At 54.2% G+C, this 16096-nt stretch overlaps 1 protein-coding gene across 5 annotated transcripts in view; it reads right to left on the reverse strand.

The window, feature by feature from the left end:
* Positions 1-393: 393 nt before the first annotated feature.
* The window catches only part of PDE4A (phosphodiesterase 4A), a 41268-nt gene continuing 25565 nt past the window's right edge, over positions 394-16096 (reverse strand). For all 5 annotated transcript variants that reach the window (XM_055429503.2, XM_055429504.2, XM_055429506.2 and 2 more), the window contains 9 exons: positions 11338-11431; positions 9599-9822; positions 7531-7629; positions 7254-7418; positions 6918-7017; positions 6613-6767; positions 6149-6271; positions 5107-5289; positions 394-2987 (listed from right to left, as the gene is read on the reverse strand). In XM_055429503.2, coding sequence (XP_055285478.2) covers positions 2289-2987; positions 5107-5289; positions 6149-6271; positions 6613-6767; positions 6918-7017; positions 7254-7418; positions 7531-7629; positions 9599-9822; positions 11338-11431 — 1842 coding nt within the window. In that variant the 3' untranslated portion in view covers positions 394-2288. The remainder of the gene's footprint in view (positions 2988-5106; positions 5290-6148; positions 6272-6612; positions 6768-6917; positions 7018-7253; positions 7419-7530; positions 7630-9598; positions 9823-11337; positions 11432-16096) is intronic.

The raw sequence follows: 16096 nt of genomic DNA on the forward strand, positions 1-16096 counted from the left end.
ACTGTAGCCTGCCAGGCTCCTCTGTCCATGTAATTCTCCAGGCAAGAATACTGGAGTGGGTTGCCATGCCCTCCTTCAGGGGATCTTCCTGACCCAGGGATCAAACACTTGTCTCTCATACTAGCAGATGGATTCTTTACCTGGGTTTCCTAGCCTCCAAAAACTGTGTGGTCTGAACCCACACTTTATAACCTGCAGCAGTCTCTGTGTCTGGACCTGGCCCAGGCCTGGGAGCTGCCTCTTGCCAAGCTGTCAGAACCCCCTCAAGTTCTATCTGCCCAGGGAAGGGCAGGGACTGAGTCCATTTCTTACTGCTACCTGGCCCCAGACAGACAACTCGAAAGACACACCTTGAGAAACAGGGTGGAAAAAGAAGCCACATCAGTCATGAAGATCGGTGAAAGCCTTGGTTTAATTGGAGACAAGATCGAAGGGTTGAGTATCGATCAGCGGACTGACTGACTGATCATTAAACTGGACAACACTTGAGCAGCTCCTGGGGTGGGGGGGGGGTCGTCCTGGGCTCCCTTCCCCTGGGTCCCTGGGGACAGGGAGAGGGGCAGGTGCTGCCCAGCCCTCACCTCCCCCTCTGATCACATGACTCCCTGTTAAACAGCACTGAGTCCACACTTCTGGGGGTCTATGGTACAGTTTGTATAATACAGCAGGAATGGAGACTCCCCCTGGGAGACCCCCACCCCTCTTTTCCCCTGACTGAGTCAGTGGGGGAAGGGCAAGTTTATTTTCCCTTTTTGCCTCTGTAGAATAATTTACAAACCAACCTTACAGTATGTACAAAAAAAAAGAAGAGAAAGAAAGAGAACCAAAAGAAAAGGCCCCCTCCGGTTGCCGGCTGGGACTGAAACTACTTTCGCTACAAAAATGAACCCTGTACAGCATCCTGGGGGTGGGAAGGGGCCGTACTCCCCACAGGGAAGGACAGACAGACAGAAGGCTGGGGGCAGCCGGGGGCTACAGTACCGTGTGCTCAGAATCGGAGGGGAGGAAGATGAGAGAGGCCGGTCCTGCCCAGCTGCAGAACCAAGCTGAGGGGCAGAGTGGGTGGGGGAAGTGGGGGTCTTTCCTTCCAAATAGTCCCCCCATGGCTTGAAGAAAAATGGCCTTGCATCTGTCCGTTGTATTGCTCCAGGGAACAGCTATGGGGAGACGGGGAGGCTTGGCGAGGTGGGGGATGAAAGGAGAAATGACTTTGATGCCAGGGTAGGGTGGGCTGCCCAGAAAGGGGATGTGGGTGTACACCGTTATTGCTTCCTCCTAGGGCAAAGAGTTGGGGGAGGGCAGGAGGATGCTGGGGAGGGGGCATACCCAGGACGGGAACTCTGGGCCTGGCCCCGCCCTACTCAAGGTGCAAGTGAGAGCCACTGCAACCCCCTCTCCTATGGCCGTGGGAATCATTAAGGCAGAAACAAGAGGAGAAGCAGCTGGAAGGAAGGGGGGCGGCTCCAAATCATCCCCCCTCTCCAAATGGAGAAAATTCAAACTGAAACCCAGAGTGGAAGAGGAAAGGGGTGAGGGTGGAGGGGGCAGTGGGATCAGGCCCTCCTCAAACCTCAGACCCCAGGTTGGTGGTGTGAATGTCCCTCTGACACCCTCCCCTTGCCTCCTGAAGCCCCACGGCTCCGAGTCAGTATTGCCAGGTTTGTGCAAAATGAGGCGGAAGACTTCTGGGGAGGGGAGGGCAGAAAGCCAGAGCAGGACTGGAGCTGGGGCCCCCCCTACATTGGGCGACCCCTCCCCACCCCTAGAGCCCCCACCCAGAATGGCTATTCCTGGCTGGGCTCTAGAGACCCTCCTAAAATTCAGAAGTCTGGAGGGAGATTCTACACCAGGCAAAGAGCCCCAAGAGGCCGGAAGACTAAGCCTGGAACCTAGGCGATGGTGGCGAGGGTGGGGGGCTGGCGAGGTAGGGTCGGGGGGTGGCTGGAACCGGACAAGGGGAGCCGGGAACAGGAGCGTCTACAGTTGCTGTGTTTCATCCTGTTTTTTTTTTTTTTTCTTTTTCTAAAAATGTAACAATTAAAATTCCAAAAATAAAATCACTTCCGGGACCTCAGCCCCTGGTTCCCCAGCCCCCACCTCCAAAAAGAGGCCCCTGGGTGGGGGTCGGGGGGAAAGAGGAAAAAAAGAAAAGAGAAAAAAAAAAACCACTTTTCTGTTTTCTTTTTTCTCAGGAGGCCCGAGTCTTTGAGGCAGTGGAGGAGGTCAGGGGGTGATGGTGGTGGTGGTGGCGGGTGGCCTGGAGGCCAACCGGGTACAGGGGCTGACGCTCAGGTAGGGCCACCAGCTGACCCCCACCCTCCGGGAGCTGGAAGTGCTCCAGGAGTGGGATCCTCGCCGGATGTCCCCGTGCAGGCACAGCATGCCCTCTTGGCAGCCTGATGCTCTTTTTGGGCCCCCACCTCGGCTGCCATGGAGGGGAGGCCCAGAAGGCCCGGGTCGTCCTCTGGAGGGGGCGGTGTCCTCAAGGCAAGTGGAGCAAGGCTATTAGGAGACAGGGCAGGGATGTTGCGGCAGCCCACATAGACATCCACGGATGCGCCTCGGGACACGGACACATCCTGGCCAGCTGCCACACTACCTGTGGAATCCACTTGCCGGGTCAAGTACATTTCCTCTATCTCCACCTCCGCAGATGGATCCTGGCCATCAACCTCCAAAGGGTCTTCAGGTGGGGAGGCATCCTGGGGCATGTACAATTCCTGAACTGCGACTGCACCCGGGGCAGTGCACACCTCCTCCTCCTCTTCCTCATCCAGTGTCAGCTCGAACTGGAACTTATCTGGTGGTGGGGGGTGGCCCGGTCCCCCAGGCTCCTCCTCAGGGGGTGGCGAGGGGCTCTGCCGGATGGCGCTGTAGTACCAGTCCCGGTTGTCCTCCAGAGTGTCTAGGATCTCTTGGGCGTCGGGGTGGACCAAGTCAGCCCACGTCTCCCACAGCGGGTGTACGATATAGTCGATGAAACCCACCTGAGGCAGCGGGAGGGAAGCAGAAACCACAGATGGCACCACCATGCTGTGGGATCTGATAAAATTTAAAAGATGCCAATGCAGGGAACTTCCCCGGCCATCCAGGTAAGGTTAGGACTCTGCACTTCCATGGGAGATGGACAGGGTTCGATCCCTGATCTGGGAACTGAGATCCTGCATGCCATGCCGTGCAGCAAAAACTAAATAAAAATAAGAGACACTGATACCATTTGACCTAGCAAGTTTGCTTCTCCAGATCCATCCCTGGAAAAACGCTTGTATAAGTAAGAGGGGAAAAAATCACATATGAGATGTAAACAAGAACTGGAAACACCTCTATATATACATCAGTTGGGAACTGCTTTTTAAAAATGGTGGTAAATCACAGATATTCATGAAAGCCCCACCCTCCTTCTTTTCTGCCTCACTGTGTGGCTTGCAGGATTTTAGTTCCCAGAATGCATGCATTCTCAGTTGCTAAATTGTGTCCAACTCTTTGAGATCCCATGGACTGTACCCAGCCACGCTCCTCTGTTCATGGGATTTTCCCAGCAAGAATATTGGAGTGGGTTGCCATGTCCTTCTCCAAGGGATCTTCCCAACCCAGGGATCAAACCCTTGTCTCCTGCATTGGCAGGTGGATTCTTTACCACTGAGCCACCTGGGAAGCCCATGGGGATACTACACAGCAGTGAAAAAGGATGAGCTTAATTTATGTGTAATAAGGTGGACAGATTTCCAAGTCACTGTTGGGAAGAAAAGGTAAGCTATGTAAAAATAAGTACATACTAATACAATTTATACTTTTAACAAAGCTAAGCCCACGAACTATTCCTGTTAAGTTACCTGTGCATATAAATGCATAACAAAACAAATAAATCTGGTTTTCATCAGGGGTTAGGGGGCTATGTGGATGACCAAGGGACATTTGGAAGTGTCTGGACACAGTTTTGGCTATTACCACAGGAAAGGGAGGGTGTTCCTCACATCCCATGGGTGGAAGCCAAGGATACTGCTCAACACCTTACAATGTAGAGGGTGGGCCCACCACAGAGAATGAGCCATCCCCAAACTTCAGTAGTGCTGAGGCTGGGTAACCCTGCATGGGAAACATACACACACCAAGACAGGAAGAGGAGATCTCACCAGGGAAGGGGCTAGAAGCAGGGAGAGTGAGAAACTCTCATGCTCAAAAGCTTTATCTTTCTTATTTTTTTAGGCCAGCTGTGCAGCATGTGGGTTCCTAGTCCTCTGACCAGGGATGGAACCCATCCCCCCTGCATTGGGAGAATGGAATCTTAACCACTAGACCTCCAGGGAAGTCCCCAAAGTGTTGTCTTTTATAAGACTGTGTTTCTGTCCCTTTTGTTAAATAGGCAGATGACAAAGCTGAGTCATTTCACTTCATTTCAGAATCCATCAGGACTTCATGGTGGCGCAGTGGATAAGAATCTGCCTGCCAATGCAGGGGATATGGGTTTGATCCCTGGTCTGGGAAGATTCCATACGCCATGGAGCAAATAAGCTGGTGCACCATAGCTTCTGAGTCCATGGCTCTAGGGCCCATGAGCCACAACTACTGAGCCTGTGTGCTGCAATTACTGAAGCCCACACACCTCGAACTCGTGCTCCGCAACAAGAGAAGCCACAATAATGAGAAGCCCAGACACCTCAATGAAGAGTAGCCTCTGCTCATTGCAGCTAGAGAAAGCCCACAAGCAGCAATGAAGACCCATGTGACAAAAAAAAAAAAAAAATCCACCAAATTTCAGGCCCAAAATGAGTGGCCAGAGCACAGGGAAACCAAGAGGCTGAATGGAAATGAGGTCTGTAACTAATGGTCAGACGAATATTATTACTGATGTTACGGCAGTTGCAACAAATGAGTTAGAACTGTCTGGGCGCAAATCTACAAATTAAGGAGCTGGAGGCTCAGTTCAGTTGTTCTGTGAAACAGAAAGTGTTACCTATTTCTCATCATGATAGAGAAGGTAAAGACAAAGAAAAACTTGACATTGTGGATGGGCAGCTTAGGGCCTCCTGGGGGCCTTGGAGCTCGAGGCCAGGATGTGAGGTGGGGGGGCTTTACCTGCTCCCTTCCAGCACCCCGAGACTCTACCTGAGACTTCTCCACTGAGGCCGTGTGCTTGTCGCACATGGGACTGATCTCCATGCCTCGCTCACGTTCGCGGTCCCCCTGCTGGAAGAACTCGGCCATGATGCGGTCGGTCCACTGGCGGTAAAGCTCCAGCGGCTTGGTGGGGTTGCTAAGGTCTGCGCAGTGCACCATGTTCCGTAGAACCTGTGTGGGGTGGGGGGACCTTTAGAGGCCATGGCCCCCGACCCAGTTTCAGGCCCCAGGCTTTCTTACTTTCCCTTTGGAAAGAGAGTAGGGGACGGGAGTGGGGGAGTGGGGGGGCGGGGGAGGGGCTGGGTAAGGGGGTAGATGGAGGGAAGAGGAGGAGGTGAGGGAAAAGGGAGATGAGTGGGGGAGAGAAGGGGAGAGATGAGAGATGACTGATGAGCAAAGGGCAGAAGGAGGGAAGGGAAAAGAGGCAGTGGGGGAGACAGAGGTGTGGGAGGAGTGGAGACAGGGCTTGATGAAGAAAGGGAAAAGGGGGGCTTCTCTGGTGGCTCGGTGGTCAAGAATTCACCTGCCAGTGCTCAAGACACAGGTTTGATCCCTGGTCTGGGAAGACCCTACATGCTGAAGGGCAACTGAGCCCGTGCATCACAACTACTAAGGCTGTGCTCTAGAGCTCAGGAGCCTCAACGACTGAGCCCACATGCCACAGGAACTACTGAAGCCCGTGCACCCTTGAGCCCGTCCGTGCTCTGCAACAAGAGAAGCCACCACAGTGAGAAGTCTGTGCATTGCAACTAGAGAGTAGTTCTCACTTGCCGCAACTAGAGAAAAACCTGCACAGCAATGAAGACCCAGCATGGCCATAAACAAATAATTTTTTTAAAAAACCACATTACCTTAAAAAAAGAAAGGGAAGAGGGAACTGGGTGAGATGGGGGAGATGGGAGTTGGAAAGGGTTAGATGGCAGAGGAGAGAAAAGACAAGGAAGATGGGCAACCTGGGAGCTGGGGGCAGAGGGGCAACAATCCAGACCTAAGGCAGGGAAAGAGTCCTTATATGGTGTGTGTGGGGCACCTGGATACGGTCGGAATAGTTATCCAGCAAGAGGACCCCGGAGCTGGTCACTTTCTTAGTCTCCACCATGGTCTTCAGGTCAGCCAGGAGGGTCATGTGCTTGGACATATCCGTGGCCAGCACCTGTGGGCAAGGACTTGTCATGGGGGTCCTTGAAGCCTGGCCACCCTTTGTACCCACCCAACCCAAAGTTTTCACTGAGCACAATCAGCCCCTGTGGAATTCCCTGGCAGATCAGTGGTTAGGACACCCCTTCAGCTTCCACTGAAGGGGGCACAGATTTGACTCCCCGTCAAGGAACTAAGATTCCACATTATGCAGGGGATGGGGCAAAAAAAAATTCCAACCCCCACAACCCCCTCCCAAAGGGCTTTCCTACTCCGGGCCTGTCTATCCCAGACTCAGACCAGACCCTCCAAATTCCCCTAGGCCCAAAGGCGACCGTCCGCACTGTCCCCACCCACCATGTCAATGACCATCTTGCGCAGGCTCTGCCGCTGGCGCTTGCCGAGGTTCTGGAAGATGTCACAGTTGTCTTCCTGCAGCAGCTTGAAGCCCACGGCCAGGTGGTGATTCTCCAGCACCGACTCGTCGTTGTACATAAGCGCCAGTTCCGAATCTGGGGGCCAGGCCAGGTTGGGGCAGTCAGAGGAAGAGATGACCCACCCAGGATGTCCCCCGCGGGGAGGGGCCAGCATAGGCCCCGCCCCCAACCCAGCGGGCCCCACCTCCAGCCCAGCAGGCCCCGCCCTCACGGAGGGCCGCTCACTGGTGTTGATGAGGAACTGATTGGAGACTCCAGGGTGGTCCACATCGTGGATGGCCGCCGCGAAGAGTGCAGCGAGAATCTCCAGGTCCGTGAACACGGCCTGGGCGGGGGGAGCAAGGGGGTCAGAGAAAGGCAGGGGTTAGAAAGATGGGGAGTCAGAGAGACAGGGTAAAAGAGAAATGGGAGAGTCAAGAAAGATGGGGGTCAGGAGAGAGAGGAACAGGGTCAGAGAGAGATGGAGGTCAGGGACCCAGGGTCAGAGAGATAAACAGGAGATTCAAGAGGGAAAGTGGGGGAGAGGAGGCTGGAGAGACGGGGTGCCCAGGGGGTGCTCACATCCAGCGCAGGTGTGGCCAGCAGCACATGGGTGGACTGCAGCACGTCGGCCGCGTGCAGGCTGTTGTGGTAAGCCACATCCGGGTGGTAGTGGTCTTCCAGGGTCAGCATGTATGTCACCATAGTGTCCACCGGGATGCGGAACTTCTTCAGCAGGTCCCGCTCCTGGGGCCAGAGGTCGGGGGACAGTGACCCTCTCTGGCCCTCAGCTCCTCACCCTTCCCTCTGCCTCGCAGCTGGCCCCACTCAGCCCGCCCTACCAGGAATCTCACCCTACCTGGAATATCGTGTACATGATGCAGCTGAGGGAACGGCCCCCAGCATAATCTGACACGCGAAAGATGTTCAGGCCCCACTTGTTCAGGTTTTCCAGTTCCTGGTGGAGACGGAGGCCACAGGTCAGGAGCCCCTGAGGCCAGGACCCTCTAGACTCTTTTCTAGAAGTTCAGAGGTGTTAGGTGCTCTGTCTTGGCCAATTCTTTGCAACCCCATGGACTGTATGTAGCCAGCCAGGTTTCTCTGTCCATGGAATTCTCCAGGTAAGCATACTGGAGTGGGTAGCCCTTCCCTTCTCCAGGGGATCTTTCCCACCCAGGGATTGAACCCGGTTTCCTGCATTGTAGGCAGATGCTTTACCATTTGAGCCAGGTGTTCAGAACCCTGGTCTGAATAGTAGGACCATTATCACTCAACCAGTGGGTGAAGTGCTCAGCAGTATAGAATTTACCACCCAGGTCTTACTGGGCCAGAAAATAACAAAGCAACCCCAGTGTCTATTTAGTGCCTATAAGCTACCCAGCATTGCACTAAGTGCTTGATTTCACATGGCAGGTGAAGGAACCCAAACTCCAAGCAGTGACAAGACTTACCCAAGACCTTACATCTCACAAGCGGCAAGGCTGGGATGTGAACACAGTGTGGCTGACCCAAAAGCATGGTTCAGCCTCAGTTAAACTGCTCTAGGGCACCAGGAGGAAAGGAACATGGGCTAGTTCTTCATGTCTTTGCAGAATTCAGAACAGTGCCAGGGACTTCCCTGGTGGTCCAGTAGATTCTGCACTTCTGCACTGCAGGGAGGGTGGGTTCAATCCCTGGTCAGGGAACTAAGATCCCTTATGCCCTACTGGCCAGAAAAAAAGTGCCAGTACACAGTAAGTGCTTAATTAACACTATAGCACTGGCCAGTGCTGGCACATGGAGGGTTACAAGAAAAGTCAGCTGAGTGAGCCGCTGAGCTTGTGTCAAGTCTATTGTACAAATCAATGTGGGAATCCTTTGGCCTAAGATTTCACAGAAAAGCCAGGAGGCAAATCCGGGTTTGGTCTGTAGTGGATGCTGTTGGATTCTGTGCAGATTCCTTCCACTGGTAAGCATATTCGTCCCCCAGCTGCTGGAGCGGTTATACATTCTCACAGCTGTCCCTTCTCAAAAACCTGCTCTGGGGGGAACACGAAGATCCCACGTGCTGTGTGGTGTGGCCAAAAAAAAAAAAAACAACAAACTCCACAAAACTGCTCTTTCTGCGTTACAGCTATGTAGAGAGGGTGAGGGCATTCACCCTGGGGACAGCCTCCAATCAATGACAAGAGGCCAGTGCAGACAGCACAAGACTTTCCTGGTGGTACAGTGGATAAGAGTCTGCTGCCAATCCTGGTTTGATCCCTGGTCTGGGAAGATCCCACCTGCCACGGGGCAACTAAGCCTGTGAACCACAACTGCAGAGACAGTGCTCTGGAGTCTGAGATCCGCAACTACTGAACTCAGGTGCCACAACTGCTGAGCCCACATGTCACAACTACTGAAGCCCGTGTGCCTAGAGCCTGTGCTCTGCAACAAGAGAAGCTACTGCAAGAGAAGCCCACGCACCACAACGAAGAGTAGCCCCCACTCACTGCAACTAGAGAAAACCGGTGCACAGCAACGAAGACTCAGTGCAGCCAAAAATTAACTAATTAAAAAAAAAAAAATAGGCCAGCAGGCTTGCCTCAAGGTGGTTCGCCTCTTCGCTCATTAGCTCCTTCCTAAACTGCTTCCTGGACTTCCCAGAAAGCGCTAGTGGTAAAGAGCCCACTTATCAACGCAGAAGATTCGGGTTTGATCCCTGGGTGAGGAAGATCCCCTGGAGGAAGGCATGGCAACCCACTCCAGTGTTCTTGCCTGGAGAATCCCATGGACAGGCACACAGCGCATACTGGTTCCTTCACTCCTTCTTTCCTGAGAGTCACAAAAGGCAGGTATACCGGAATCCTCATCTAAGTCTGACGCGAAGCCCAGTCCTTCACTGTCCCCGCCCCCAGAACCCTGCCTCTCCTTCTCCAGCCCCGCCCCGCTGAGGCCCCACCCACTTGGGCCAGGAGCTCCTCTTGATCTGTCTTCACCCCAAAGCGGGGGATGCTGGAATCGTTGAGGCTGCTGCTATGCACCAGCTTCTTCACCCCGGTGATCTGAGACATGGGCTGGAGCTGTGGCCCAGGGGCCGGGGGCTGCTGGCAAGGTCTCTGCCGTGGCGCTTGCTGTTTTTCCCGATCTTTGATCGTGGGTGATGGGATCTCCACTTCATTCCGCTTGTCTGCGGAATACAGAGGAGAGGCAAGCATGATTACCCCACTGAAGCTCCCTCATCTGGCTCTCAGACCGTGCCTGCCTTACCCCTCAAGACTTGAAAATTCTCACCCAGGAGAGCAGACCTAGTCCTGGTGTCATGCTGTTGGTTGCTTATAGACTGGAAACCAGAGCGGAGGTAGGAATTCTTCTGGGAGGTGGTGGGCTGGAATGGGGACCCCAGGGCCAGACGAGAGCTGTGGGGTAGCCCCAGTCCAATCACCAAGTTTGGCGAGGGGGTGGCATGGGAAGTCAGGAGGCAGGGTGGGGGTGCTAAAGAGGGCCTCTGCCTGCCTCGGATAGGCAAGGACCCTTCTCGGGCTGGGAAGACAGCCCCGTGGTGACCCAGAGGGCTGGTGGGGGTGGACAACACTGGGAGGCGGGAAGGAAGGGTGGTCTCTGGCTCCATGGGCCCGCCCCTACCCCCTGGACATCAGCCTGCCTGGGGGCCAGCCCCAGAAGTCTCTTTTCCTGAGCTCTTTAGGCCTTCCAGAGTCCAGCCAGGGCCACCCATTGTGACCTGGGTCCCACCAGTCAATGACAGGGCCTAAGAGGGCTCATTTGCATGCTGTGCTCTTATTGGCTGGGTCTTCGGCATTCAGGCACATCACACACTCACTGGCGGGAATGTTTGAAACTCTGAAACCTTCTTTCCAGATTGGTTGGGGGGGCAGGTAGCTTGAATTGGGGAACTTTGGTGATCAATTCTGAAGGTGAAATTACCCTGACTTTGTCAGGGATAGTCTCAGTTAAAACTCTTGGCTTCAGGATGAGGGGAAGGCTGACCGTGGAGGTCCTTGTGAGTTGAAGGGTTCCAGTGAATCTGGGGTATTCTACCTTTAAGTTTCTGAGTTAAGGAATTCTCCAGAGTTTGGGGAATCATTGTATAGGTTTAAGCTAAGCAAGAGAATGCTATTGAATTTGGGTATCTAAAGTCTGGGGGTCTACTGAATTTGCAGGGATTGAACCAAGTTTGGGCATTCTATTGAATTGGGGAGATTTCAGCTTGGAGGATTTTTAAAGGTTTGGGGGTCTTTATGGGCTTGTAAGGGCAGGAATTCCCTTACATTTGAGAATCCCACTGAGTCCGGGCATCTCTCTTTGAGTTTGAGGCATCTTCTGAGTTGGGGCAAGGAAATTCAAAGTTGGAGATTCTACTGAATTTTGGGAGTCTTTGAGTTCTATTTGAGTTTGGGGGTTTCTTGGGGTCCTTGAGTTTGAGAGTTCCAATGGGGTCCCACTGAGTTTGGAGGGACTTTGCAGCTTTAAATGAAGGGGTTCTACAGGAGTTGGGGTCTCACTAAATTGGAGGGTATCAGAGTGTAGGAACTTTTGAGCATGGTGACTTTCACCTTTGGGGAGGTGAGTCAGGGTCCCTTGGGCAAATGTGTGCAACAAGACCCAGGGTCTAGGGTGCCCCCCAACAGTCCAGTTATGCATCCCTCTCCCTCCACACACACAGATAATGCTGCCCTTCACTCACCCAGGAATGTGGTGGAGATGTACTCAGAGACCTGGTTTCCTGACCTGCTCATCTCTGACAGGTGTGTGAGTTCACGATTTAGCATCCTCTTGAACTAAGGTGAAGGAGGCAAGAAGGAAGGCATGATGGGGTGATGGCAGGGGTTGGGGGGGTAAGATCAGGCCTTTCCAAGAAACCCCTGAAGAACTCATGAGCCCCTCTCACTTCTCTGCTCAGCCAACACAGCCCTCAGCGGGCTGTGAGAGGGGAGGGGTCAGTCCTTCCTCTCCTCCCAACTCTCGATGGGGGTCCCCAGGCGTGGGGAGTGTAGCCCTCCCTCTCTGAGGAAGGGGGTTTCCTCTCACCATACTCCCTCTTTCTGCCCCCAAGGAGGAGCCAGAGGGGCACCTGTGGAAGGGAGGGGCTCCGCTTATCAGGGAGCCAATGGGGTGTCAGAAGAATCCCGTCACCATGGTGATGGGAGTCTCCTTAGCAACTCCCCCTCCAACCAGCTGCTGCGCTGGGGAAAAGGGGGCAGGCCGTGGGCCCCTTAACCCCTGCCTTCCCAGAGCTACCCCTGGCCCAGGTCTTCACAGACAGGGACCCCACACCCCAGGGTCCTGGCCCCCCAGCCCTCAGCCTGGTTTGGAAGGAAGGAATGCAGTCCTGAAATTCTGGCTGAAGATGTTTGGTCGGGGCAGGGAGAAGGGTGACCAGAGGAAACCCTAGTTCAGTCACCAGGGGAGGGGGGGTTCCCATCATAGCCCCCTCTCCCCCAACCTCAGAGAGATGGACAGATGCACAGATGGACAGGGGATGCCTAGAACCAGGCCTGGGGGCTCCTCTGGGTCTCCCCATCTCTCTTCACACAAGTAGCCGCTGTGACATTGTGCATGAGGAGAAAGGGCATCGGCTCCCCACCCCCAAGCTCCACCAAAGTGCCCCCTGAGCTGGAGCCGACTGTCCAGAAAGGCAGGAGGGACTCTTGGCAGGAAGGGTGAGCCTGCCCGGCCCACATCGGGAGGGGCAGTCACTCCTCCCAGGGCTGCCAGAGGCCCTAAGCACCCACAGAGAGACACACATCTACACACAAGATGGACTCACAAAGTCACACAACCGCATACAGAGTCACAGACCCCCCCCACTTACACAGTGCTACACAGCCCCCAGACACACACATCAAGGAGCACACACAATAAAGCAGTCACTGAACTCAGGGTCATATGCCCCAGAAAAATCATGCAGCTCTGGGCTCATAAACATGACCCAAAACACACCACCACAATCAGAACCATGTGATCTTGGCCAGGGCCATCCCCCAGTCCATGACCTAGGCACACAAGCCCATGGGCCTCAGGCAGCCCCCCACCACTCCAAACACACACACATGCACGCTGATGGTCACACCCAGAGAGAGACCCACACCCCCAGCCACCCACCTTCCACGCCCAGCCCCGGGCCACACATAGAGACACAGTCACCAGGCTTCATCCCCAGGCCACACACGTGCACAGATGCACACACAAGCCCAGACCGGGGGCTGGAGGGTGCGAGGTGGGAGGGCCAGAGCTGGGTCTCTTGCCCATCCTCCACCCTGAGTTCCCCTACCTGGTCCCACCAGCCCACCAGCCACGGCTTGGAGCAGGTCTCGCAGAAGAAATCCACCAAGGGCATCGTGGAGTCTTGGCCCCGCTCAGGGCTGCCGCACACAGAGGCTGGGCTTGGGGAGTCCCGGGGTTAGCAGCTATTGTGGCAGGGGGGTGGGGTGCTGGGCAGTGGAAGGGGGAGCCGCGGAGGGGCCCGGGCCGGCCCAGCAGGGCTGGGGGGCTCCCTTCCCCTCCGCGCTCCCGGCAGCAGCCCTGGTTACATGGTCCGCCTGCTGTGGGCCCCGCTGGGCCCCCCTGCGGCAGCAGCAGTGGCTGGAGGTGGCCGGGGATCCCTGCCCATGTGGGGAAGGTGCAGGGCGAGGGTCCTGGGAGGAGGCTTCAGAGGCTCTGGGCTCCGTGTGTTCGCCTGTGTGTGTGCGTGTGCGTGCTCACTGCAGCACTGGCAGGCTGCATGCAATGTCAGGTGGTGCTGGGGGTGGGGGGGCGTTAAAGGGGCATTGGAGCCCACGGGCCTCAGGCAGGACTCAGGTGAGGTTGCCAGGGACGGGCAGGGAGGCACACACACCCGGCAGAGGGCATGCCCCCGCTCCGCCGTGGACACACAGCCACAGACACACAGAACCACATGCTCCACACACCGACACACAATCAGACACAAATTCCACTCCACACCACTACAGTCAGACACTTGACACACCTGACCACACTCTGACACCCAAATGCTTTCAGTCCTACGCTAACCACACAAACACACACACACAGTCACAATTCTGTTGTTCAACACCTTTCTAGGTATAAAATTGAGCAGAGTACAAATACCTCTAGACACCCGTTCCCAGAATACAGACTCACAACCAGAAGTGCAGGCACACACTAAGGGACAAACACCCAGATACTGAACACACTTGCAGACACACTCAACACACTCAGAGACACACTTGTAAACAAACAGGAATACCCGTACGGCCTCAGACGCAGATGTGCCCTGACTAATCTATAAGGAATACGCACACTTACACCCACAGCTCCACACGCACACACCCCATCGCAGAAATACACCCGCAGACCTACATTCAGATACAGTCACAGTCTCAGATGCTCCACACATACCCTCAGGGACACAACTGCCCTCAGACTCACATGTTCCCAGACAAACCTCCACCCACAGGTGTGCGCACCCCCCAACACAGACGCCCCCACCTGCACATTCATTTCCTGACAGGCATCCTCCCACCAAGCTGTACAACTCCAGGCGGCATCATTCACATTGCCTGCTTTCTGAATGGCGCCCCCTGGAGTTGTGCAGTGCGCAGTCAGCACAACTGCACACGGATGCCGTGCACTCTCTCCTGTGGCCCTGCAAGTGCACACACACACAGAGTCGCAGACACATGGAGATGCACACTCAGACTCACACCTGGACTAACTCATACCTCTAGACACACACCCCCCCTGGCACAGCCCCCCACACTGTCAGCTGTGCAATCCCTTACGCCCTCCATAGATACACTTGTGCATGCCGCTCCTGATGGATCTTATTGGGGTACCCCCACTCCCCTCCCCTCCTCCCTGCCCAGCACTGCAATTGTGTAACCAACAGACAGACACATAGCCACAGATACACACTCATAGACCATACTAACATACCACCTGCGCCCCCCAGGAGAGAAGGTCACCTAGGGACACACACACACACCAGGTCTCCAGGAGATACAAAGTCAGATCTCACACACACACACACACACACACACCAGGTCTCCAGGAGATACAAAGTCAGATCACACACACACCCCACACACCAGGTCTACAGAAGATACAAAGTCAGATCACACACACACACACACACACACACACCAGGTCTCCAGGAGATACAAAGTCAGATCACACACACCACACACACACACACACCAGGTCTACAGGAGACACAAAGTCAGATCTCACACACACACACAAAAACACACACACACACCAGGTCTCCAGGAGATACAAAGTCAGATCACACACACCACACACACACACACCAGGTCTATAGGAGATACAAAGTCAGATCACACACACACACACACACACCAGGTCTATAGGAGATACAAAGTCAGATCACACACACACACCATACACACACACACCAGGTCTCCAGGAGATACAAAGTCAGATCACATACACACACACACCAGGTCTATAGGAGATACAAAGTCAGATCACACACACACATCCCACACACACACTAGGTCTACAGGAGATACAAAGTCAGATCACACACACCACACACACACACACACACACACCCCCCAGGTCTACAGGAGATACAAAGTCAGATCACACACACCACACACACACACACACACCAGGTCTATAGGAGATACAAAGTCAGATCACACACACACACCATACACACACACACCAGGTCTACAGGAGATACAAAGTCAGATCACACACACAGCACACACACAGCACACACACACACACAAACCAGGTCTACAAGAGATACAAAGTCAGATCACACACACACACACACACACACCAGGTCTACAGGAGATACAAAGTCAGATCTCACACACACACCATACACACACACACCAGGTCTACAGGAGATACAAAGTCAGATCACACACACCACACACACACACACACACACACACACACACACACACCCCAGGTCTACAGGAGATACAAAGTCAGATCACACACACCACACACACACACACACACACACACTAGGTCTATAGGAGATACAAAGTCAGATCACGCACACACACCATACACACACACACCAGGTCTACAGGAGATACAAAGTCAGATCACACACACAGCACACACACAGCACACACACACACACAAACCAGGTCTACAAGAGATACAAAGTCAGATCACACACACACACACACCAGGTCTACAGGAGATACAAAGTCAGATCTCACACACACACAATACACACACACACCAGGTCTACAGGAGATACAAAGTCAGATCACACACACACCACACACACACACACACACACACACACCCCAGGTCTACAGGAGATACAAAGTCAGATCTCACACACACACAATACACACACACACCAGGTCTACAGGAGATACAAAGTCAGATCACACACACACCACACACACACACACACACACTAGGTCTATAGGAGATACAAAGTCAGATCACACACACACACCATACAC

Source organism: Moschus berezovskii, chromosome 8 (genome assembly GCF_049115385.1).
Source record: "Moschus berezovskii isolate FMDL1 chromosome 8, NW_MosBer_1.0, whole genome shotgun sequence".
NCBI lineage: Eukaryota > Metazoa > Chordata > Mammalia > Artiodactyla > Moschidae > Moschus > Moschus berezovskii.